At 35.9% G+C, this 27,073-nt stretch overlaps 2 protein-coding genes across 4 annotated transcripts in view; one reads left to right on the top strand and one right to left on the bottom strand.

The window, feature by feature from the left end:
- The window catches only part of LOC138708001 (U3 small nucleolar RNA-associated protein 15 homolog), a 39,752-nt gene extending 32,960 nt beyond the window's left edge, over positions 1-6,792 (top strand). The window contains exons 8-9 of the mRNA XM_069838110.1: positions 1,409-1,542; positions 2,833-6,792. Of these exons, the coding sequence (XP_069694211.1) occupies positions 1,409-1,542; positions 2,833-3,071 (373 nt within the window). The 3' untranslated portion in view covers positions 3,072-6,792. The remainder of the gene's footprint in view (positions 1-1,408; positions 1,543-2,832) is intronic.
- Positions 6,793-22,326: 15,534 nt separating this feature from the next.
- Positions 22,327-26,547, bottom strand: Vlet (Valette). 3 transcript variants are annotated; one of them, XM_069838115.1, is made up of 4 exons: positions 26,367-26,547; positions 24,629-26,046; positions 24,383-24,541; positions 22,327-23,395 (listed from the first exon to the last, which is right to left on the bottom strand). In XM_069838115.1, exons 2-4 carry the CDS (start codon positions 24,854-24,856, stop codon positions 23,180-23,182), a joined length of 603 nt encoding a protein of 200 aa, XP_069694216.1. In that variant the 5' UTR covers positions 24,857-26,046; positions 26,367-26,547; the 3' UTR covers positions 22,327-23,179. The 3 variants fall into 3 exon arrangements, with proteins under 3 accessions (XP_069694216.1, XP_069694217.1, XP_069694215.1); XM_069838116.1 differs by having other exon boundaries at positions 24,629-24,836; positions 26,282-26,543; XM_069838114.1 differs by having other exon boundaries at positions 24,629-24,836; positions 26,367-26,542.
- Between the last annotated feature and the right edge of the window lie 526 nt (positions 26,548-27,073).

The following is a 27,073-nucleotide window of genomic DNA, read 5'->3' as shown; positions in this document are numbered from 1 at the left end:
TGTTTCAATGTTTCCGAAATAGTATGGACATATTTTATAAGCTCTGGCTGTTAGGGCTTGCACCTGTGGAAATTTTGTTTTTGCATGTACCTCTTCATTAGATAGTAAAATTTTTTGAACACAGTGTGCATATCTTAGAATATTAGATCATGGCTTTTGGTTGTTTATGAATCACTCTTTCTTTTTCTCCATGTCTTGTGTTCTACTCGCACTGGGTTTACTGAGAGACATTATGTACCAGTACACTTCGGGCCGGTTCTGGGTTATTAGACGCCTGCATGCTAGATATAATTGGCCGCCCGAAATAGTGCACATCACAAGTACATTCACAACTTAACCCAACTCTAAAAGCCTATTAGTATGTTTTTTTTGTTACAGAACCATGTAACTGACAAAGAAAAATCCATACAAATTTTTATATACAGTATTTATTTGAAGTTTATAAACACAGAAAATGTAAAAAATGTATCAAACAGAAGCAACTGTTCATCAGTACATTAGAACAAGCTCTTCTTGCTTTCTTATTTGCCAATTCATCAATAACATCTGTGATAGTCTAATTTTTCACACAACTCATTTTCTATAGCTAACAATTCTAAATCATTAAAGCTTTTTTGAGTCATTGTTGTTCTTAAAAATGTTTTAATAACTTTGAGTTTTGATGCTACACTCACAGGTAATGTGAGAGAAATTCTCAAAGCTATAAACAGATTAGGAAATGACGTCAAGTTATTTTGTGCAATGTAGGTAAAGTTTTTTAATGGATCAGTTTCTGAAACACCATCACTGCCATTGCTCGAAGTTCTGAATGTTATCAGCTCATTGAAGAGCTCAGGACCATCAACATCTTTAAGATTTGCACTTCCTTTTTTAATTTGAAATGAAACATCTAAATCAGAAGAACATTGTTTAATTTCATCCTCTGTCATTTCTCTGAATTCACAAAGAAATTTAATTTAAATATACTATTACAACCAATCAGATTTTCAGATCTTTCCTTAATGGAATTTAATGTACATGAGTGCTGTTTCAAAACCTTTTTGAATTCTCTGTATCTGAAACAGTGTTTCATAACTTTCTGATTCACATTGTAATCATTACATGCACATTATTCTTGAAAATGCAAGAAAAAAGTGTGGCAGAAAATCATTTAAAAAAATTATTGCTTTTGCAAACCTATATGTGGCTGTCTTGGTATGGCAGCACTTCCTTGTCATTTCATCACTATTATAATGCTAACTCCACATAGTGGAGAAGTTAATATACATATTCACATACACCTTTTTCTCTTTCTCAGTGTAAGCTGCATTGAGAGTGTGCAGTGAAATCTGTTTACTTGTTGCAAGTGTGTTGCGTGGCACGTATGAATATTTTTCTCATTTTTTTCTCGTTCTCTCTCCCTGAATAGGCGTAAAGGTCTGAGAGCAGCATTAGCTGGAAGAGAGACGAAATCTCTATCAGCTATTCTGAGATTTCTTATTAAATACATTGGAGATTATCGTTTCACTCGGACACTCATTGATGTTGCCAATATTCTTCTTGGTGAGTAAAGATATTAATATTTTTATGGATGTTAGAGAAAATTGTTCTTTTTGGGGAAGAAAAATGAGAATATAAGAAGTATGTATGCTTTCGAATCTGATAAAATGAAGTACATTTAGTACAGAGCAGCTTAATACAAATTACTTTAATAAAGAATATACACAGTATTAGCAGGTTTAATACAGAGAATTTAGTACTCTATAAAGAAAAATGAAAATTTTCTTTGGCGCCTTCTCAGTCTGCTAAATGAGCACTGAGGTTTTTTCTGGAGACTCAGCAATAGACCAATGCCATGTCAGGTTGTCAAAAAAGAAAGGATTAACTCCCAGCAAGATACTGTGAGTTATGTGTAAAACAAAACGGCCATGGTGTAGAATTTCTTTTAGTATTACTACAGAGGTATTTCCCCCCCCCCCCCATCTTTCTTATTCCACTATTACTAATTTCTGAATAATCCTTGTAGTCTAAAATAAAGATTTACTTGCATACTACTACTATACAGGAAAAGCAGCAATATTTGTATTGCACTGTTATTTGTTGTATTCTTGTTTCACAAACATTTAGTTTCATAAAAAGAAATATCATGTGACTTTGAGTATTGAATACTTACATAGGCCTACTTCTGATAAGTTCTTGTGATATACTGACAGCACTTGCCCAGCTGTCTTTTTTCTATGGGAGTGAAGTGATAGAATGTGCATGGGTAGGAGCTTCCTTCCCTCTACAATGCTTTTCTGTTGAATCTCACTGCATTCAGCAAGTTACCACTATACCTTTCTGCCTGTTGGTTTCTCTTAATGTGTCTGTATCCTTTTGTTTGAAAATACTAGTGTTTCACTTACCATATTGGTCAAAGCCAGTCTTTGGACCATTCATATTAATCATCATCAAGTGATTTAAGCTGTCTGTTTTTAATGAAGAATATCTGAATTTATTTTTAGTATGTTACATTAAATTCCTTTTCACAACATTGCAACAATGCTTATGAATTTGCTTTCACTCATGAAGACAATTTTATTGAGGTCATCATGAAGTGGCAGCTTCTGAGCTGTTACTTAGAATTGATATCATTCACTCACTGTGACTTTCAGCTTTTCTTTCTCTTCTCTTGCACAAATAAATTTTTCATTGAAGCGAGTTCAGAATTGAATTTTATCAGTCACAATCATTTTAGGTGCCAAAATCAATTTTTTCGTCATCAGGGAGACTGGGTGCTTGGGAATTGTCCAGTCTGTTCGTATATTACATCATCTTGCATGATATTACATTACACTTGTTACCTGCATGCAGATATATACAGTGAAGTGGAACACAGCTTAGAGATAAGCAGATTACTGCAGCGCCTTGCAGAGCGAGTCAGAGAGGAAGAGCAGTTGACAGAGGAGCTGCTAGCCCTGCAAGGAGCCTTACAGCTGCTGCTATCAGGTGCCAGCATGGGGGAAACAGACAGAGTAGACAACCTAGTCGACAGCAGCACCATGCAACCATCACTAAGTGCAAAGTCTAACTTTGTTGTAAACATTACCTGATTTTATATATATATAAAAGCTTGTGTACAAAAACACGTATGTCCATGAAAGATGAAATGGAGAAAAATTAAAAAAAAAAAATTGTGACACTTAACATCATAATGTCATGAATGGTTTATATTACCAATAACTTGATTAAGCACTCAGCGATCAATGATCTTAAACTCAAAAATTCCCATCCAATACTTAATGTGTCACAAATGAAAATGTTCTGGACTTACAAAGTTTTGAAAATAAACTGGGGACAAACAAAGTTTTGTAGAAAAAAAAAATAGACAAAGTTTTGCAAAAAAAAAAAGAAAAAAGAAAGAAAGAAGAAGAAGACAAATACGGCACTATTAATAATTAAAACACATTATAAAATAATAATCATGTTGGAAAGATTATCTGCAAAAATTATCAGCACTTACATCTTAAATATGCCTGTTTCTTATCAAATTAGAAAATTAGTCACATTTACAGGTTGAGTCCAATATCATCCTCCTCACAATCACAATCACTTTGATCATTTTCCTCTACAACATTTTCATCTCCAGTAGCAACCAGTAGTGATTTGTACCAACCCAAACCTAATGCTTCACTTTCTTGCCAATTTTTTCCTGCAGAACCTTGCAGAAGCTTCAGTACATCTTTTTTCTTTTCCTGTGAAATAGGATACTGGAGTGGTAACTCTTGTAGTCGTCTTTCCTCCACAATTTGGATAAATCATGACTTCTGTAATAAGGCTCCATCTTTACCTTGACCACTCTGTGGCCTCTTGATGTATCTTTCTTAAAAAATATTCTTTTCATTTCTCTGATGCCTGTTACTTTTTGTAGGATATGTAACAGACTCTTAAGATCATACAATTTCCAATCATCTCCAATGATTTTCATTTCTCCAATTTCCTTGTAAATGTCCCTGTATCTCTCAGGAGTCAGTATATTACTTTCTTTTCGTAAAAGTTTCTCAACCCATTTGAAGACTCAGTTCGCTGGTAAATATGAGTGTCCACGGACTGGAAATATTAAACGAATTTCATTTACACTTTCTGGTGCATCCATATACATTCACAATGGGAACACATGAAGAATGTATGTATTTCTGTTCTGATCAGAACATCCATTGACAAAGAGTTTGATTATTTTAGTTTCATTCGGTATTTCCAAGGTCCTGAGACTATGTACAATGCTGAGCCTACTTCATTTGGTCCTCTTGCAGCCTCAACTTCTGTCCATGTATAAAAAAACTGGATGAGCATTCTGAACATCTATAATGCATAAGGAGTAAAACCCAAGTTGTCTGGCATAAAATGCTTCTTGTATAGATAGCACTGGTAAATTTTGCACTTGTTGAAAGTCAAAACACAATGATACTGTTCCTGCATCTTGCTCCTTCATCAATAATTGGAATTGTTTATCTCTGAAAATATGCACCCTGAGTTCAGTCATTAATTGCACTTCGACTTTATCATTCTTGGTTGCTTTAATTCCGTTTTTCATCCTATAACAGAAACTACATAATCAGTAGCTGGTGACTCGAAACTAATGTTAAATTGTGTTGAGAAAATTTTGAAAGACATGCTGTACTTCACTTGGAAACTCTCTTCCACACTTTGGTTATACATTCTGGCAAGATGAGATTTTGAGATAAATACAGACGTTTCGATTTATTTCTTCCATGGTGACTTTTTTTTTTTTCTTTTAATTTTTTAATAAATTCAACAACTTTCTTCTTTTTCTCCTTGTTGGTATGAGATATCCTATCTCTGCTATGGCAATCCTTAATTCCAGTGCCAGCTTTAATTCTTCTGGCTATATTTAGTACGCAAAACTGTTTCACACCAAATGCTGCTAGAAACCACTTCTGGCAGACTGATCTTTGTTTTCCATCTGCCCATATCTGAAATGAATTAAAGAACAATACATGTAAGTTATTTTTAAGTTATGATTACTTTTATGGTTGGCAACATCATTATCTGTTTTATTTCATTTTAATAACGGATTAATAATACTTTAATGATACCAGTGTCTTACACTTAAGTGAATTACCTTATATTTTACTGAAATTCTGTGTGAGTTCCAGTATTTTTTCTTGATCTCCTTCGTTTGGGGGTGCAAACATATTCTAATTTTATGTCTTGGGATTGTTTAGTTTTCTCACTGTATAGTCTTCTTGCTTCAATTATGCTGGTTCTCCCAATTACATTCATATTGACCATTTCTATGTTTACATGGATTCTAAAAGTTTCTAGAAAAGGGAAGTGATCAATGTAACTGTAATAAAATGTTCAATATGATAACTTCATTTCTGCTATGCTTAATCAACCTGTGTCTTCGCCCAGAACATATTAATTTATTTCTTTCATTAAAATATTTATATCTACAGCTAATATGAGTGTTGATGTTAGAACTCATGATTAAATTACACATTATGACAAAATGAGGACATAGCTACCTATTACCTACCTCAGCTCCTTTTCCTTATCTCTCATCTTTTTATTTCTTTCTCTTGTTCTGCTTCCAACACTTCTCTCGCTGACTACTTCCATCATGTTTAATTTAATTCACTCAATTCAGTTTTATTCAATTTACAACACTTAAAATATTATTGTGGTACTTCAAAATGCTTTACTGCATAAAACAAAGACTTCGTTTATTGATGCTGGAGGGAAGCAGTGCTGCCATCATATGAGAATTCAGATCAACTCGCAGGACCATAAATCACGACAGCCATCTTCATTGAATTGCATGAAGCCAGTGTATTGTGACCTCAATTGGACTAACGAAGTTTTGAAAACAAACTATAGGACGTACAGAGTTATGAAAGAAACGTCACATTTCTCTGCTTTATCATTGTGAAACTAAGAGTTATGATCATAAAAGCTATTCCTGACATTCCGACTCTCACTTAACTTCACATTTCCATAGCTAACTCATTTTTGTTTCTGAGTGGACAAACGTGTTTTTGAATGCAAGCTCCTCATATATAAAGAGTGTTATAAAAAAAGTGAGTTCTTTCTTCTTTCAATATCCCTTCATTCTCTTGTCTATTCTTTCCTCATTAGTAATTATGTACATCTTTGTAAAAATACTGATTTGATAAATGAATCTGTATTCATGCCAACAATAATTTCTCATGTTGCATTCGTCCTCTAAAATGTATTTCCTCCTTTGTATCATTTCTATCAACAAAACTGTTGCTGAGACATAGCTAGAGATTCCTTTTGATCTGCTTGCCTTACTCTATATGTCTTAAAAACGTAATTTCGAATTTGTTGCTTCCATGACAATACCTTTTATAATTGAAGACCTAACATTCTAAAGGTGCTTAAGTGTCAAATTTCTGAGATACTGACTAAAATACAATGCTAAATGCATGTTGAAATACCTCCAATACAGTCTTTTGGGGCACAAATGAGTCACTTACAGTTGAGCTACGACAAAGACAATTTAGTATGATATTCTCATATGGCTGTACCTCCCTTAGATTCAATAAAATTAAATTTAGCACCTTTAGAAAGATAGGTCTTCAGTTATGCAAAATCACAGTTTTTCATCTAAAACCTGTTATTTTGCACATAGAGATATTGTCATGGCAACAATGAATATGAATTTTCGTATACGTAATTGTTTTGTTGGGACCTTTATAATTGATCAGTGAATTGGAATTTCGTATTTTTAAGACATTACTCCTTGTATAATCCATTGCAATCATTTGATAAAATGGTGATGAGTGTTAATTGCATTGTTATTTAAATCAAATTTGTAATTAGTCTGCTAAGTTTATGTCATTTATCTCAATATGATTAGACTCGATGGCATTTCGGAAGGCTGTCAGCTGCTATATGTGCCATAGCATTTCTGGTATGTGACGTCACAAACTTGTACAGTAGAACCAATCAGGTCCACACCTGTGGAGTAACAATTAGTGTGTCTGGCCGTAAAACCAGGTGGCCCAGGTTCGATTCCCGGTCGGGGCAAGTTACCAGGTGAGGTTTTTTCTGGGGTTTTCTGTCAACCCAATATGAGCAAATGCTGGGTAACTATTGGTGCTGGACTCCAGGCTCATTTCACTGGCATTATCACCTTCATCTCATTCAGATGCTAAATAAGCTAAGATGTTGATAAAGCGTCGTAAAATAACTTACTAAAAAAAAATATATAACAAGTACTTCCTGAGTTCGTTTGTTCATGTGTGAGTGTTTCAATACATTGAATAAGTAAAACTAACATTTACTGTGTATGTGTAAGATAAATAAATGGAAGAAGAGACTAAAAAAAACAAGTATTGCACAGACAGACGCGGAAAATAGTGTTTAAAGTGTATAATTATTTTAAAAACGTTGAGCAGAATGCAGCTGGCCATCTTGATGCTGGCTGCAACATTGCCAACATGCAAGAAACGACTGCAGAAGCATGTGGTATGGGATTGAGAACAGTGCAAAGAATATTGTCAGTGAAGGAAAGAGGATTTGTTTGGTGTCATGCTTACAGTAATCAACAGCTAAGGTCATTATGGTCTTTTGATAATTGAAATTCTCTCCTGCACTACTTATATTGCACATGCGCATGAAGTATGACGTGGCAATGTTGTACGCTGCCTTACTTTCTCTATCTGTCTCTCTCGACGCAAACGCTAGCAGACTACCGCCTTTCGAATTGCCGTGGACTCTTAGGTATTAATGCAAACATTGAAACACATACTCGGTTAAAATGAACAGAAGTCATAATTTAGTACTGTATTATAGAAATATGAATGTACATTGTTATATCATGAGTCCATACATCTGGTTCCATTCTCAGAAAATAGGTTACCAAAGTCATGAGTGAAAGCAGCACCGAGTGGGCTAAGAAGGACCTTGTAAGTTGGAGGTGGAAGGGGCAATATTATTTGCACATTTTAGGTCTTTTTTATCAATGAGCACAAAATTTAATAGTAACACTGTAGTTAATAAATTCCTGGAGTATGAAGACTAGTTAATATGTCAATCTGTGTACAGTTATACAACGTGATTAATTTTGTTTATCTTTCAAGTAAAAAATCAATATTTCTAACTAATCACTGACAGTGAAAATCTGTAACAAATCGTTGCACAAGAATGCCAGATCTAGCTATATAATTACCGATTTGGTGACATTAAGCAAGACAGGTGAATGCATTGTTCCAAAGTTGTGGAAGAAAGGAAGGAAAGTAATGAAGTATTAACGTGAGGAATAAATACCCATTTATTTAATTCAGAGTTTTTCTCCAAACTGTGTAAAGAAAGCAATAGAAACAGAAATACGAGGGTTGTAAATAAAGTAGTGGCAACATAGCCGGTATGAACATATTATTGAACTTACATGGAAAATACATTTACATCCCTTCAATATAATCACCAGCATTTTTCTGTATCTTTTGCCAAATCCATGGTAGCCGTTGAATGCTATTAGCGATGTTGTTTCTGTTGATCTCTCTGATAGACTGTCCTACTGCATGAAGCACTAATGCAATATCTGGAAACCTCTTGCCTCTAAGTGGTTCTTTCAACTGTGGAAACAAGTCGTAGACACAAGGACTCATGCTAGGGGAATACGGAGAATGTTCCAATACTTCCCAATCCCATCTCTGTAGCAATTCAGCTACTGCTCCTGCGACATGATAATGCGCGAAAGGTGGATTGTCTCTCAGGAAATGTGTACTTTTGCACTGCATAGCTCGACGTAGATTGTATTCAAGAAAATGTTGGTAGTATGCTGCATTCACATTTTGGTCTTTAGGTACGACATGGCTAATGATAACATGTTCACTGTCGTACGTCACTTTCACCCTAAGGTGTTCATATCTCACTTGTTTTGGACGTGGTGGTCCATTCATCAGACTGACACTTAAGTTCAGGCTTGTATGCCAGTGCCCATATCTCGTGTGTGGCAACAATATGTTGCAGGAATATGTCCCCTTTGTTGCGGTATCTCTGTAGGTGGAGTTGAGCTATTGCATATTGGTGCCACTTCTGTGCTTCTATCAGATTATGAGAATCCCAGCGTGCTGCAATTTTTCTCATGGATGTTTTTCTTCAGGAAGCGCCACACAGTTTGATGACAGATTCCAGCCTCGATGGATAATAATTCTCGTACAGTCCAGTGATGGTTAACAGCAAGGAGACCTCGCACTAACTCCACTTGTATGTCACAAATGGACGGGTGACCTGTGCGAGCCACATGTGCCATCTCATTCCTACCCACACAAAATGTAGAGACCCATCTTGCAACCATTCGATATAGTAGTGCATCATTGCCACAAGCTTCAAGTAACCCTTGATGACATTGGCGTGCATTTCTACCATGGGCTACCTCGATTTTTATCCATGCTCAAGTTTAGTAAACATGCTTTAGAGCAGTTAAAAATAGTGCTCTACATTTAAGCATGCACAATAACATCTGTTGTCATAGCAACCGATTTTATCATTCAATACATCGACAATATCCCCAACTACGATTACCAGTTGTCTCATATCTCATGTGAATGCGCAAGACTCATTCCCGGCAGTGTTACCACTACTTTATTTACAACCCATGTACATCCAAAGAAATGCTCTGGCTACGAATTTATAACAGCTAAAATTCTTTTGGAACTACCTAGAAAAGCAATAGTGTTTATTACAGGTCTCTTTAATGGCATTCTTAGAACTTCTTATACTTGCTTCCAAAACATGACTGTCTCTTTTCTTGGAATTGGTAAACCCTTATAAACCCCCATCCTTTACTAAACCCCTAGTCGCGTGGCAGAAATACAATAGATCCCAGCATTGGCAAATCTAAGTCATTGCCTCTACCTGATGGCTTTCACTCGCTTTCAGTGTCTTTTCAGACATTTGTCGAGGTGTTGTTTTATACCACTGTGCGCTTCAATATGTTTAATTTTTTTCTGGCCGTGATTAATGAATGTTGGATCAGATGATCTGCTGCCAGGCCTCCTGATTCGTCTGAAGATCCAGGACCATCACAACAAGAACAAAGAACACAGTCGAAGAAAACAGAATATGTTATTTGCAGAGGAGCATAGCTAAGAAAACAAAGTGTTAAAATTGTCTAATAGTAGGAATTTTATCCATAGAGTAATCAAAAGTTGCGGCACTTTGATAAGTAAAAATCTTTATCACTTAACATCTGATGCAACTGGCGACATTCATATTACTTACTTATTGGCTTTTAAGGAATCCGGAGGTTCATTGCCGCCCTCACATAAGCCCGCATATTACTACAGTAAAAAAAAGAAAAATATTGGCCATAGAAATGAACACTTACAGTTCACCAACTAAAAAGAAAATAAACAAAACTAAAAACAGAATACAGTAACATAGACGATTTTACGCATGATTTACTTCGTCGAACAGTATGTGAACAGTATGCGAAAGAAATATCGCCAACAGCAAATAATCTTGTAGAAATAATTATTCTGGCCTGATTTGTACATTATGTTTAAGAATGCAGAAAAGGTTTCATTCGATTCTATCCAGTAGTTTCGGAATTACCAGGGAAATGGCTTTAAGAAATACAGTTTGCGAAAAAAAAAAAAAAAAGCTCATGCTGTTTTTCACTTAACAGATATTATTATAGCCAGTGCCGCACATTGCATTAAAAATTATAACTTTAGAACTAATACAGAGCCACCAGTGTAGCTAGGTCGGCTAAGGCTGATCCGAAGTTGCACTATGGCATGGGTTTGATTCCTGCTTGGACTGATTAGCTGATAGGGTTTTTTCCGAGGTTTTCCCCAAATGTCTGGTAATTTATAGTGAATCCTTGGCCTCATCTCGCCAAATACCATCGTGCTATTACTAATGCCATTGACACTAAATAACCTAGAAATTGATAGTGTCATTAAATAACTAAAAAAACTGATACAGGTTCTTTTATCAGAATGAACTTCAATAGTTGGTGTAGAAATTTAAATTTTATATTAGGCCTGTATATTACATACCAGAATTTTAAGGTGTAAGAAGTGTACATGCTCCCTTAATTAATTAAATCATATTTCGTATCTTATAACGTTCCTTAGGCCTACAGAAAATTTGCATCAACATCAAGAACTAAACTGGCAGAAAAACAAATATATTCTTTTGTGGTTTAATATGATTTTTGTGTAATGAAAAAAATGATGTAAAAGGAATTTATCCATGACTGGTATCTAAACTGGTCTTTATTCCACCATCCCTAGCAACCTAAACAGGGGCGGCTCTACAATAAGAACTGCAGAACCACCATTTAAATGGACCTGAAAAAATTTAAGATGTAAAACGTGCTTTTATGTAATCTAGTTCATTGTTTCATTTATTTTTCCAATTCATTCTCCTTCGATTCGAGATTTTGTCTGTAGGAGTCTTGAATTGCTCGAGAACTTTAGTTGTAGTGTACTTTTCGGATCTGTGATCGGCAATTCTGGAGCTCAACGGCGGTTTTCTTCACCGTCCCATAAGACTGCATTAGAGATGCAACCGTATATACAAATGCAGCTCTCTCCGTATATACAAAAGAACCAGCAACAACCTCATCTCTTTATGACCTGCGTTAGAACACATAGGCTTCTGGACTACTGTATATCATTACAGTTCCAGTGCGTTATGGTACTGTGGGTGGTGTGATGTGATTATTCAGTGTGTCTAAGGAAATATTTTATATTAAAAATTAATGAAATGAAAACCTAATCGACACACCTTTTCGAAATTAAAAGAGAAATTGCACGTTAACATAGAAAATTAGGACGTCCTACACTAAATTTAAATATTGAAATTTCTGGAAAAAGTCGAGGAAACCATGTAGCCTACTAGTATTTTAATACTGAAATGTGTAATGGCAACGATTCGTTTTTTGCTGTGCTCATGAAAACTCTTTCTTCCCCACCCGTATATTCTGTTTAGAGGAGAAAATACATGGACAAAGACAGGAGTGAAGGATTTAGTTAATTTGGCTTATAAAACTAGAAAAGCATGAAAATTCGAAAACTCATTTCAAGTCAAACAGATTTGTCACTGCTAGAGATATTAAAATATTCTAACACAGCTTGATTCTGTGTATTGGATTAACATTCAGAAGCAAGATGAGAATGTTTCTAAAATAGATATGGTCTATCTAAAATAATTAACTGTGTGAAATTCTGTGCCGCATTTGAATTAGCGATGCAGGACTTGCCAAATCAGAAGATTCAACAAACCGCGGTATATTTCGGGGTTTGACAGATTTTACTCCACATTTAGATTAAACTTTCAAAGATCATTTATAGAGCTCTTCACAATTCAAAGGAACTACAAAAACAATTCAAAATTAATTGTTGGATAGCAATAAAATGATTGGAAATTTCTCTTCATTGCTACCAAAACATGACGCTGAAAGTTTGGTGCAAACTATCTTGATGGAATATAGGCTTAATGGAAATTCAGTCACAATTGAACCACATAAATTAATTGTGCTGGTTAATAGCGGGGCTAACATAATGAGTGGGAAATAAGGAGAATTTGTATTGTGTCCCACAGCTCATTTCTTGCGCTGTTATGCCAAAGAATTAAATTTAATAATGCAATGGTCAAGTTACGATACTTTATTGTAAATCTGTAGGAACTCCCAGCTCTCCGTTTTATAATTCCATCAGCTGGTACGGGTGTAGGCTAGAAAAGTTGGTGTAACCGAATTCGGTAGGAGTTAAAGCGTTCGAACGGTAGAAAGTTCCTGATGGTTGTTCATTCAGGTATCAACATGTGGGAGAGGTGTTGCGCACGAAGTGGGTTGGGCGCGCAGATGGTTGGAGTACAATTTCGGATGCACAGTCAACTTGAGCTGTAATTACACGCGTTATCCGATTTAGATGCAATAAACAGTATGTGTGTGCTAAATATACCACTTTTCAAGCAGAACTGCCAACCTTTGTAACCACGGGCTGCTACTGCTAAACAATGACTTTATTCGCAGCAGTGAATTAAATTTTTTTTTTTTTTTAAATCACTCTCTACATGACAACCAACATATTAGCACTAATAAAATGAATATACTCTTTCATTTAAAACTTTTTCGCCAACAACACATAACAAAGAAAAGCCTACAATTTAAATTAAATTTACATACCAGTAATGCACACTAGAGTAAACAGATTTTATTCGCTCGTGGAAATTATCACCCGAGGTGAAGCGGAAAATCTAATTTTACTCTCTTATACTATAAATTACTATTCTATGATCATAGTTTCCGAAAATTTTACCCGCATAACATCTTTAGTTAACCCTGAACTGCATATCCTTTTTTGACAGCTTTGGTTGTATACCTGGGGTGGGGGTCACCCACATATTTTTTTGGGCCTACTGTTACAATGGCTTTAATCTTGTATTATATTGTTTATGAATGTTTTGGATAATGAAAAAATAAATTTGAAGTTGAAAAGACAATATAACATTATAAAATTACAGAATTTCTGAACTTAATAAGTATATTGCAAATGTCAATGATTGAAAATTGCTGATAACTGATCAATTATAAAATTATGTAATTATTTTTATATTTAAAACATAAGAGATTGCTGGTAACAATTTTTTTCACACATGAGTTTTAAAAATTTATAACAAATAGTTAGGATAATATAATATTATACAAGGCCTGTCTAAAATGTATCCGACCTTAAATTTTCCCACGCAAAGTAGTGATTCTAAGGCGGCGCCACTGTGCACGGTGGAAGGAGGAACCGTAATGTGCATGCTTGAATTTTTTCACCGCATTCGCTTGTGCCAGTCACTGGCTGGTGGTCGCCAAGTAAGGTGCTGTTCTAAGTGTTTGTCGGATTTAGTTTTCTCGCAAGATGACTGAACGAATTGAGCAAAGATACTGCATCAAATTTTGTCAAAAGCTTGGTGATTCTCAAAGTCAAACAATTCATAAGATTCAGCAGGTGTTTGGGGAAGATGCGATGGGTGTAACACAAATTAAGGAGTGGTTCAACCGATTCAAAGATGGCCGCACATCAGCGGAGAGTGAGCAGCGTTGTGGCAGGCCCCAAACTGCTCGGAGTGCAGCTGTTGTTGAGAGGGTGCGAAATTTGGTGATGGCAGATCGTCGTTTGACTGTGCGGGAGATTGCCGAAGAGGTTGGAGTGAGTAAAGATTCTGCACGTGCAATTTTTCGTGATGATTTGAACATGAACCGAGTGGCTGCGAAATTCGTGCCCAAGTTGTTGTCCCCGGAACAAAAAGACCTCCGTCGTGACGTTGCACAGGACCTTCTGGACACCGCCAACACTGATCCTGGGTTTCTGAACACCGTGATAACTGGAGATGAGTCATGGGTGTACTGGTCGTCACAATGGAAGCATCCTGAGTCTCCAAGGCTGAAGAAAGCGCGACAGGTGCGAAGCAAAATCAAGGTGATGCTGACTTTTCTTTGATGTCCGTGGAATTGTGCATCACGAATACGCACCAGAAGGACAAATGGTGACAAAGGAGTACTATCACGATGTTCTCCGGCGACTCCGAGATGCAGTTCGGCGCAAAAGACCAGACATGTGGACGGCGAACAACTGGCAACGACAACGCCCCCGCACATTCATCCCAATTGATCCACACTTTCTTGGCCAAACATGGAATTACAACCGTTCGCCAACCTCCCTACTCTCCAGACCTGGCTCCTTGCGACTTCTGGTTGTTTCCAAAATTGAAGACACCACTGAAAGGATCCCGTTTTGAGAGTAGAGAAGAGATAATGCGGAACGCGACGACAGAGCTGAACACCATTCCAAAAGAAGACTTCCAGAGGTGTTTCCGGCAGTGGAAGGATCGGTGGGCTAAGTGTGTGCAAGCACAAGGAGCCTACTTTGAAGGGGATTAGGGTCCCAACCCCGTCAGGTATTTGAAATATTTTTTCTGGCTAAAGGTCGGATACTTTTTAGACAGGCCTCGTATTACAGTTTGCTTACAAATTGAATAACACTATTTTTAGAAAAGACATGTTTCTAACAATATTACATAATTTGGAAATAATCTTACTATTATTTTGAGGCTTGCAGGATAAGAACACACCCACATTCAATGCAGATACCTCTCCTGTGTTCTGAGTGTGCCAGTTTGTTGCACTTCAAATAAGATAATTTTGTTTTCCTGGCTTTAGCACAGGGACATAAAGTAAATCTGGCTTGTTTAATTTGTTTTAATCCATGCCCCATATATACACCAGAGTTTATATCACCTCTTACAACCATCACTAACAGAATGACAAGAAACGGCTGTAAAAACTTACAAACGTGCCTGTATACCTGGGGTTACTAACCACTCCACAAAGCTAGTGAAACGTGTACTGCTTTGAAACTCACTGCCTACTGAGGAGTGGAAACTACTCTAAGTAGTGAATGAATATCTGTGATTGGAGAGCTGTTGACAGCCATACGCGTCACCCCCCAGCATGCATTGTAGGAATTCTGGAATGTCAATAACATGAGCCTTTAACACTTATTATATAATTCTATATTTCTTTGTTTATTTAGGCAAAACATATTAGTGAAAATATAAATATAAAGTCTTTTTCAAATAAGTTTGTTCATTTTTATACCGATTTTGTTTTATATGGTATATTTACAAAGATAATAGTCGTGCTAAAAATCGCGGTTTCACAGAACACAGTTTGAAAAATGTTGGCATATCACAATGACTTCAAGAATTGGCAACTCAGCTAAGGATTTATCCCTTGCATGTGCCTCCAATTTAGTGAAGGGGATGAGGGAAGGTCGTCATGTTTTGGTGCGAATTATGTTATCCAGCATAGTGGAAAATTTTTAAAATAATCTTGATTTCAAAACCAGCAAAAAGCAAAACCACCAAAGGTAGTGACTTGATATCATCCAGTCAGTCTGTTGCCAAATAATATCTAAATTATCCGAGGAATTCTTTTTAAAGAGGTTGTCTTCAATTCTTATTGATAGCAATATTATACCTCCCCATTGGTTCAGATTCAGAAGAAAACACTCTACAATAGAACAAATTCATAGAGTCGTAAGTAAATTTTAAGATGCCATAGGAACAAAAAAAAAAATATTGCTCTGCTGTTTGATAAAGTTTAGCATCTTGGAATACATTACAAACTGAAAGTTATATTTCTGCAATCATATTACTTATTATTTCGCTCGTACTTAGCTTCAAGAGTTTTTCAAGTAAAATTCGAAAAACATTTCTCCTCATGACAATTCAAGTGTACCTCAAGGTTCGGTCTCAGGCTCTATATTATATACAATTTATAAGCTGATTTCCCATTTCAAATAATTAGTAACTACTTTCGCTGATGACACTGCTATTCTTGCTTCACAAAAGACTCAGTTCATGTTATCTTCCGAACTAGAACTGAAAACTTCCTAAAGCACATGATGTTAAATATTTAGATATGCATTTAGATAAACATATTGAAACTAAATGCAAAGAATTAAATTTGAAAACATAAAAAATCAATTGATTATTGGGACCTAAATCAAAACTATCATTAAAAAATAAACTTCTTGTTTATAAAGTTATAAGCAAACCAATTTGGACATATGCCATCCAACTGAGGGAACTGGTAGCAACTCAAATATTGAAATACTGCAGAGGTATCAGTTTAAAACTGTTTGTTCTATTGTCACTGCATCATGGTATATCCGTAATGATGTCATTCATCATGACCTAACATTTCAACTGTGAAACAAGAAATCTCTAAGTTCAGTAAAAAAACACTTTCTCCAGTTAAATCAACATCCCAATCATTATGTTAGATTTGCTTGATAATAGTAAAAAAAAATAAGAACACTTAAAAGGACCAATGCTCTTGACCTTCCATTCATTTTCACTATTGTAAAATAGGGTGAATAGGGACGAATTTTTACTATTTTATATTTCTTTGTGTCAAAGAGTAAATATAATAATAAGACTATTTCTGCAGTGCGCGGGAAAAGTGACACAAGTCAGTTTCCACAAACCTTTTTTGATAATTTATTGACAACTTACGGAACATCTTCTCGCTTGGAAAAAAATAAATAAGTATTCCTCCCATTACAATAATTCATACAGAAAAAAATCAAATCGGCATAAACCAGTGTAAGTTGTCAAATTATTAAAAAAGGTTTGTGGAAACTTACTTATGTCACTTTTCCTGAGCACTGCAGATTTGTTCACTCCATATGAATAAAAACAAACACTTATTATATTTACTCATTGACACAAGAAGTAAAAAATAGTAAAAATTCATCTCTATTCACCCCATTTTACAGTACTCCACATGGAGTAAAAATTCATCTCTATTCACCCCATTTTACAGTACTCCACATGGAGTACTGTTATGGGATAACATAGCCACTTGTCATATTCTTTTATGTTTATTTATTGTCTATTCTAGACATGTAAATTTGGCATAAATGTTAAATAAAAAAAAATATATTTATTTATTTAAAGCAAGTAAGAATTGATAGGGACCGTATTTGTATAGGTGATTTAACTGTTAAACCTGCCATTATTTCGGTAGATATTTCAATAGTCTGCGAGGTTTCTTTTCCTTTAGTTCTGTTTCTCTAATGTGCAGCCAGTTTACCATCTCATGGTTTTTTTTCCTCTCTTTTTCTATTTATAATGTGTTTCTCCAGAGCAACTACACTATAGAAATCGATACTAGTCAGTCTGTGAATAACCAGTGGATCCTTTTTTCGGCACATTTTCATTACATTTATATAGTTTTCAATAGTATGGCGTTTTAAAGAACTTTCTATATTGCCAAAGTCACTATCATTTGGGAGGAAACTATGGTCTGGAAAAAGGAATCGTCTAATCATTTCATTTGTAGAGTGCTCCTCCGAAACTATTCTCAAAATTAAAACAACTGACCACAATATAATTTCCTTGGCTACGAGAACATTTTCCATAAAATTCTTGTAATTAATGAAAGATCTTGGACTTAACTCACCTTAAGTAGCTGACTCTTCGCATATGTTCAAACTAAAATATATATGGCTCCATTATTCTCTTCATAGGTTTGATGAAATTAATTTACTGTCGAATTATGTTGAGATTGAAGTAGAAACAATTTTTATAGACAGTTTATACCTTTAGCTACTATATGGAGCAATAATCTTAAAAAAAATTGATTTTGGCGCTTGGTCAATTGATGCATAAGATCATTCACTTGGTGCTGCCTTTTAGGATAAGTTTAAATTGTTTTATTTTAATTGTGTATCATATGTCAGAAGGAAACAAAATAGGGAGAGGAGTACATCAAGGTTACTCTTTATCACATACCCTGTTCAACACCTACTTGGAGGATTTATTGAAGAACTATTTTCAGAACATGGGAGGAAGAAGAATAAAGTGCACACGATTTTCTGATGATATGGCAAAGGTTAATTGGGATTTCCCAGTCTTTGATCGGGTCAAAAACCCTGATAGAACTGATATTTAACCCTTGTGGTGAATTTCGGAGGGCCTAATTAGTCAAATCCACTCTCCTCACATCAATGCTGGGGCTCCCTGGCATCTTTTTAAGATGCGAAAAAGAGAGTGGTGTACGGAAAGCAACAGGAAGCTACTGCATTTACCTTTCCCAAGAAAAACTGCAAACTGCAAACATGGCATGATGAGTCATTCCACGATAAAAGATTCCAGATGTAAACTATCCCCTCATTCAGATGTCCGGGAAGGAGATGCTGGGTAAGGACACATTATGAAGCAAACCAACAGAGAGAAGAAAGGAAGCTTGAAGGCTGGAACGTGGAATGTAACGACTCTTCTGTAAGCAGGTACGTTGGAAAACTTGAAGGAAGAAATGAGAAAGAAACAGAGTGGATGTAATGGGAATATCAGAAGTGAGGTGGAAAATAATAGTGAGTTGGTGAGTGATGAATTTAAGTTGTTTTATTCAAATGGTGAGTGCAAAGGAAGTCATGGTGTTGGTGTATTACTGGGACCACATATGAAAGATAAAGTGATATCAGTGCGTTATGTAGATGACCGGGTGATAATGGTTAGACTACAAGGGAAGAAAATGGACTTAGTGCTAGTGCAAGTTTATATGCCACATAGTGGATTAGCAGACGAGGAAGTGGAAGAAAGCTATGACAAGATAGAAGAGATAGTCGAGAAGGAGAAGAAAGAAGCATGTGTAATCCTAATGGGCGATTGGAACGCAGTTGTAGAAGGTCAAGAGGGAAAAACAGTTGGAAAATATGGATTGGGAAGAAGAAATGACAGAGGAGAATCTTTGGTAAATTTCTGTAAAAGAAATGCAATGATTGTTGGAAATACATTATTCCAACAACATAAACGAAGAAGATACACATGGACATGCCCAAGGGACGAAAGCAGAGATAAGATAGATAGATTACATACTGGTACAGAAAAGATTCCGAAATTGCTTAAAAAATGCGAAGACTTTACCAGGAGCGGATATTAACTCATATCATGTCCTGCTGATAGGCAAAGTAGATATTTGTCTACAGTGATAAGTGAATTTAACAAGTAATAGCAAGGAAGTATTACAAACATTAGAACAATAAATGAGACAAGTAATATAATATGGTAATGTAGATGAGAAAGTAGAAAAATTAGTGAAGAAGAGTCAGAGATAAAAAGGTTTTTAAGATAAACAGAAAATTAAGGATAACAGTAATGAAAGATGACAATGATAGTAGTAGAAATGGATGAGTAGATGTAGACGAGAATGTTTGTATATAAGAAAAAAGTAGACAGTATTGCATAGTGTTTGGAAATGGGCTTGAGGGAAGATAAAGAAGGTGAAGAGTTGAAAATACTACACATCAGAAAGGATGGAGGAAGAAATAGAAATAGGGTTTAACTGTATGTAATTGGAAGATATGGGGAGATACAGATGATAGGAGAAATATATTAGGATATGTGATTGAATGTAATCAAGGGTAGTGGTGGACCGAATGCTCACATTTGTGAGCGAAACCACTACCTGAAACTCATATGATGATCAATCAATCTTCTTAATGTATCCAGCTGTTTGCTGACAACATAAAGTCCACTATAGTTCACTGTAGTCTATTCAGTTGTTTTTCACGAGAAATGAGGGGTATTTTGATCGGTGTTCATTATAGATGCCTGTTGCTAGTAGCCAGAGTTGGGGTGTAGTCAATATATACTGCAGAAGCCGTATGATGATAATAAATATGAATATATTTTTTATATATGTAAATTATTTACTATGTAGGCCTAAAAATATAGTTCTTGTAAACTTGTTGAGATTTGTAAGAAATATGATTACAGTATTGCAAAATTTTAGGTGTCCTGCTTTTCAACCCAACTTGCCCTGCTTTTTAGTAATGACAATCTGGTACCCTAGTGAATGGAGTTTCCCATTCATAGGGCTTGATATAAAACTGCTAGTCAAAGCACAATTCCCACTCACAGGGCTTGACATAACACTGCTAGTCAAAGCACATTTGGATAGGAGGGATTTTAAGTGAGCACCATTTTAAGAATGATCTTCCTCAAGTAGACTGGCTAGAAGGATTTATTTCCAGACATAAACAACTAACTGCGAGACTTCCTCAAAATATTAAAAGAGCCAGGGCTGCTGTAGATAATGTATCGATGAGTATTTTGACCTCACAGCTATTGTTTCCAGTTGGAAACAAGTTTAAAAGATGTTCCATCAATTGCAATTCTTAATTATGATGAAAACGAATATGCAAGATGATCCCAGGAGGGGTATCAAATATCCAGATCAGACATTAGATCACTCTAAATGTAATGTGTCAGTCATGTTTAGTGGCACTGCAAGTGGAGTATTGCTGCTGCCCCCTATGGTTTGCTACAAATCTGAGCATCTTTATGATACCTGGCAACAAGGAGGGCCACCAGGTTGCCGTTATGCTAGAAGTAAATGTGGGTGGTTCGATGAAATGATATTTGAAGAGTGGTTTCAAACAGTAGCCCTACAATATTAAAAAAAACTGCCAAAAGAAGATGTAAAGATATTAATTGGGGATAATTTAAGTAGCCACATTTCAGTAAATGTACTGCAGGAGTACAAGAACATTAGGTTCATCCTGCTACCTCCAAACAGCACCCACTTAACCCAACCCCTTGATGTGGCCTAAAGGGAAATGGAGAGAGATTTTAAGTGCCTGGAAGCAAAAGAATAGAGGAACTTTGCCAAAAGACCAATTTCCTGCTCTTCTAAGGAAAGTCCTTGAGGAACTGAACCAAGATAATGTTATTTCCTCTAACCTAAAATCAGAGTTTAGGGCCTGCAGCATTCATCCCATTGATAGGCAGCAGGTGTTAAAGAGAATTCCTGTCCAGAATTCATCAACTTCGATTCCTGATGGAACTGGAAAACAATGGAGACGAAGTCTTCAGGAATTTCTGTCAGCGACAAGGACCAGTGAAAATACAACTAAAACCAAAAACTGTAGAACTGGCATTGCTGCTGGAAGAAGTTTAGTAGAGGAAGACTTCACAGCTATTCATCCTGCATATACAGTAAAACCAAGGAAGAGACCTCTGCTAAACGTCCTGTAAATCTGGATTCAGAATCTGACATAGACGAGCCTTCACTCAGTGAAGCAATATCAAAATATGTAGACATCAGTGCAGAAGGTAAGATGAACAGATTTATATTAATGACATAAGAAAAGGAGAATTTGTTAAGGTACAATTGATTTATGATAAAAACAAAAAAAAAAAAAAATCACAAGAAAACTTTCATTGCTAAGGTAGAAGAAATCTCAGAGCCAAATGTCACTGAACTTCATGAGAGAATCGTCAAAAGCAGTGGGAATATTCCCTCCCCTCCCCCAACATTCCAGAAAATGTACTGGCAATCCTCAAACCTACACTCCCAAAAAGAGGTCGCTTTTGCTTTAAAAACTTTTCTGACAGATTGTGAAATGTAATCATGTTTGTTTTTTCAATAAAAGTAGCGTAAAGGAAGTTTTGTGATTTTTCAATTCATTTTCTTTCTTTCCTTATCTCTTTTTAAAAACCTTATTCTATGTTCCGAGTAAACTGCGATAATTCTAACTTAGAGCATTTTCAAACATGTGTTCCAAGTAACACTCTTATAGTAGGTAACTTGGAACACCCATGAAAATACTCTTAAAAAATTGTGTGGAGATACCATTTGTCTTTAGGCATCTATTCTGTATGTTAATACTATATAGATAAATGTGTAATACAGAAAATGTTTTGAATACAACAGGCATAGAGGAAAATCAAAATTTTAATTGTGTTCCAAGTAACCCCATTATAAGATAGCCCAGCTCTTTCATAAAAATAGACAATGCGTTTTGCCATAACACTCTTTAATTGGTGTACAGTCAAACCAACAATTAATTGTATTTCTATTGTTATTTAGTCAACTGTCCGAAGACAGGTCTGAACCTCGTGATACCAATAAAGGGCCTTCAAAATCCCCAAGTGCCCATCAAACAGATTTTTAAATTTCAGATCAATTTATGACAAGAGGAAAACAAATTTGTAAATTACAGAAATCAATTAATGTACAAAAAAAAAAAAAAAAAAAAAATATTTTGGATGCTGATGACCCAGGTACTGTATATATACAACATTTACTATACATTACAGAACAACTCAGGGATCTCATGCTCACTGGAGGGTTAACAAAAAAGGTGATATACCACATTTTAAAGGGGGGAGGAACATTCACTGAAGATTTCATACATTACACAACTTTTAACAATACATCACTTCGGAAAATATATATATATATATATATATGCTTTCACGTGATAATTAACTAGATTATGTTGTTGACTAGTTTCGGCCTGGGGGCCATCTTCAGAACTGGGTGGTCTTTGCGCCTTTTGATTCCATTTCCTAGTGTAATATGGAGTCAAATAGTGTGTGTGTTCTGAAATTGACATACAAACACACACCTGCATCAAATAACACATATTATTTGACTCCACATTACATTACACAAACACATCCCCATAGGAAACAGAATCAGAAGGCGTGAAAACCACCTAGTTTTGAAGATGACCTCTAGGCCAAAACTAGTCAACAACATAACCTAGTTAATTATCACGTGAAAGCATATAATATATTTTATATTCTGAACATTTTATATCAAATTATGTTGTGACAATTTCATAACAGTATAATAGAAATGTAAATGTCAGTGTAGTCCATCTAATTGGCTTTGAATTGTTTCAAGTTGCTTATAAAATTCGAACAGTTCTTCATGTGTAAACTCCACTGTCACGTTTTCATGTGAGATTTCTTTACTTTCATCAATTTTCAATCCAAACTGAAAGACTGCTTTGGGAATGATTTGTTTTGTTTGAGCACCTGTAGCAGTCTGAAGATTGAGCGACCAGCTGATGCCTTCAAACTGAAACAAATGGTACCAAAACATTAAATGTGACAAGAAGTGGTGATGATCATTATAAACGAACAAGAAGAGTAGTTTTGGACTCCCTATAATAAATACAATCCCTACAGTGAGTGGATGGTGGAGCGTAACAATTGCAGTGCTAAGTCACGATCGCTGAAGGAGGCATTGCAGAATATTTACAGTTAGTGACGTAAGAAATTTTGGCAAATGAAGAGGATTATTTTCTTTAATCTTGCTGACAATAGAGGGAAGAGTGGGTTTGGTAGATTTTATTTCTGATGTTAGAGGTAACTTTTCGGGAGCAGTGAAAAGTTTCCTAATTCAATCCAACCATACTGTCATTTTTCTAATGCTAAGAGGGAGGAGGATAGGGGAAGAAAGCAAACCAGTCATTCAAGCGACATTGTGATTTAATAAGAAAATGTAATGAATATGAAACCGGTTTTTTTTTTTTTTCCTGGGTTCATTTCATTAAGAAAAATGTTTAGTTGGCTATTCAATGATGCTGTATTAACTGCGAGGTTATCTAGCATCGAAGGAATTGGTCACAATGAGATGGTATGGCGAGATAAATCCAAGGATTTGAAATTGGATTACCTGGTATTCATTTACACTTTGGGATAAAACAACGAAAAACCCCAATCATGTAATTGACCCATGTGGAATTCGAATCCACACCTGAACACAGACTCAATTAAGTAAGCAAATATGCTGCCATTTAAACTACGCTGGTGGCTATTTACGAGAATCTGCACATTAATCAAACATGTAGGCCTAAAGGTAGATAACAAGTAGAAAACCAAGGGGAAAATGTTCTTCGAAGAAATGAATGAGGGACCTGATTTTAATGACTGACACATAAATGATCCAAATATACCTAAAAGAGATACTCGTAGTACAAAGTATATTCGTGATGAAATTCAGTTTCAGACATGCACACAGATCAGACAAAGGATGACTGCAAATAGACTATTTAATACCAACCTGGGTAGGAAATAATGATCTCTGTCTCAGATGCTCCACAATTCCTTTAGCTGAACTCATCCAAATATTAATAAATGCTTCACATTTATCTTCATTAAGTTTGAGTGTCTCTGAAAGATGACGTTGAAGCACTGATGGTTTAGTCATGTAATATGCAGCCTGCAATATTACTGTAAGTTAGATAAATGTTTGTAACATGTTGCATAAAAACCTACAAATCAGAACCCGACAAAAATCATACACCACCTGTTCTATTATGAACGTGGTGGACTCTAGAAGTAACTGCAGGTCCTGTTTTTCCAAGCCAAGTGACAGTTGCAGTTTTTCCTCTTCTTCATTACTAAATGCCTTCTCATTAGTAGGGCTTGCTTGCATAGCTTGAGTGATACGGTTGAGCAGGAGTGGAAATTTTGATGCATCTAAACTGTTTATTATATCCACACATCTTTTTAAACTGGAATATAGGCATAACATTTAAATAGCTATTAACGAAGGGGACAATAAGTAAAAGCAGTACAGTACTGCTTAAAGAGTCGAGACTACGAATACATGAGTTCGAACTTTAATAGTGGCAACACTACTTTGGAAGTAAAACGAGAAAGAATTAATTATTCTCACTTCTACCATATGTTAGCCTATGTCTAACCTACCTCACAGTAAACAGATTTTCCCTTCCAACTCAAAGCGATGCGCTGTGCAAGAAGAAGATAGTCTTGTTGAGTTACTTATCTAAACTGTTGTGTTTTTGCCATGTTCACAAAATAGGAACAGTGAAGTTGGTTGAAAATTCAATATGCCCGTGGTCATACACCAAGACAATGTCATGAAGGTCTTGTTGAGCCATGTGGGGAAACGGAGTTTCCATATAGAAGAGTTGTGAGGTGGGTTAGAGCTTTCAATGAGGGATGTGAAAAGTATGGCAGAAGTGGCTCAATCGGGTCACTCTAGTGAGCAAGTGCAGGCTAGTGCCACGCTATTAGGCACAGATCGACATCAAACAATACGTGAGTTAGGCCAAGAGACAGGATTATCGCATGCGACTGTGCTACTGCATATTCTAAAGAATCTCCTGAGAATGAAGAAAACTGCATCGTGGTGGGTGCCCCACAATTTGACGGAAGCGCAGCGATGGATACGATACCATGTCGCTCAAACTCACTTGGAGCATTATGGTCGTGATGGAAACGGCTTTCTTACACCGTATTATTACGCTTGATGAGACATGGACCAGATCATACGAACCTCAACACAAGCGTCAAACTAATGAGTGGCGTCATTATGGGTCACCACACAAAACAAAAATTCGTCATACCCCTGCTAATGTGCAAGTTATGGCGATTCTTGTATACAACTGTGATGACGTCATTCTAACACATATCGTACCGCAAAGACAGATCTTCATGCACAGTATTTCCGTCATTTTTTGAGCATAACCTCAGACCAGCGTTGCGAAGGAAGCGGCAACACTTCTTGCAGAACTCGTTCATCATTTTCCAGGATAATGCTCGGGCGTACGTGACACACTGTAGCTGATCTGTACCGTCGCAGGGGTTGGAAAGTGCTTTTTTATCCACCATATTCATAGCACTTCAGCCTCTGTGATTATGACTTGATCCCAAAGGAAACCACTTCGTAGCATTCGATCCCGGACTGTTCCTGAGATTCTACAGGCAATAGATCGCACCATTAGAAACATCAACAGTTGACTGACTATATTGAAGGACTATATTAGTAATAAATAAATAGTTGCCACTATTAAAGTTCAAACCTTTGTAAAGTAAACATCCTTATTACAGTATCATATTAACTACTTTGCAGTTTACATAATATAGCATTGTGTATTTATGATTATATATGGACTACCATAAATGACATGAAATATTATTGATAATAATGTACCGATATTGGCATAGTGGAGGTAAGATTGTACAAAGTCAATATCCTATTAATTCTGTGGGGAAAAATTGATAGCATTTATTACAACCTTGGAGTGACGATCATCCACGTTGCCATGTTCATCTATTCACGTCTTCTAACATGAACACAAGAAAATTTCAAACACCACCTAACCTTCTATTACAAGAAAATACTTTCGACTTCTGCTGACACCCTTGATTACAGATTTATCTACAGCTTACACTGGCATTCAATGATATGCCCACAGTATAATAGCACAGTCTAATATATACAGTCGCGCAACGTCAACACTTTTTTTTGCCAACATTCACGACACTAGCGTCCAAGCGGCAGGCAAGGCACTGGTCATAGGGTTGATACAGCAAGCACGTGATTTAAAGGTATGCGAGATGTTATAATAACGTTTTAATCATGCGTCGGAATAAAGGCAATGTGTGCAATGACGAAAATTGCAGTAACAACAAGTTTAAATCTCCGAATTTGTCGTTCTTCAGATTCCCTAAAGACCAAGAGAAAATTATAACTCAGTCATAACCTATAATCCACGCTGTAGGTAGCCTACGTATTGTGTTCTATTAAACATTTATTAGTTATCAGTTACCTGTTTGTATGTCAGGAAGGAGAGTTTAAATAAAAACAAAATAAATACCTGTTACAGTATATTATTGTTTTGCAGAGATCACGTGTAAATGTGTAACCATTCCGATTTTGGATAATGTATCTACAATTTTTAATGCAAGTAATTCCACAATTTTTGTATTCGTGTTTTTTTTT

The sequence above is a fragment of the Periplaneta americana genome, chromosome 10, assembly GCF_040183065.1.
Source record: "Periplaneta americana isolate PAMFEO1 chromosome 10, P.americana_PAMFEO1_priV1, whole genome shotgun sequence".
Classification (NCBI taxonomy): domain Eukaryota; kingdom Metazoa; phylum Arthropoda; class Insecta; order Blattodea; family Blattidae; genus Periplaneta; species Periplaneta americana.
Note: the sequence above shows the minus strand (reverse complement) of the source record. Positions and strands in the feature narration are given on the sequence as shown.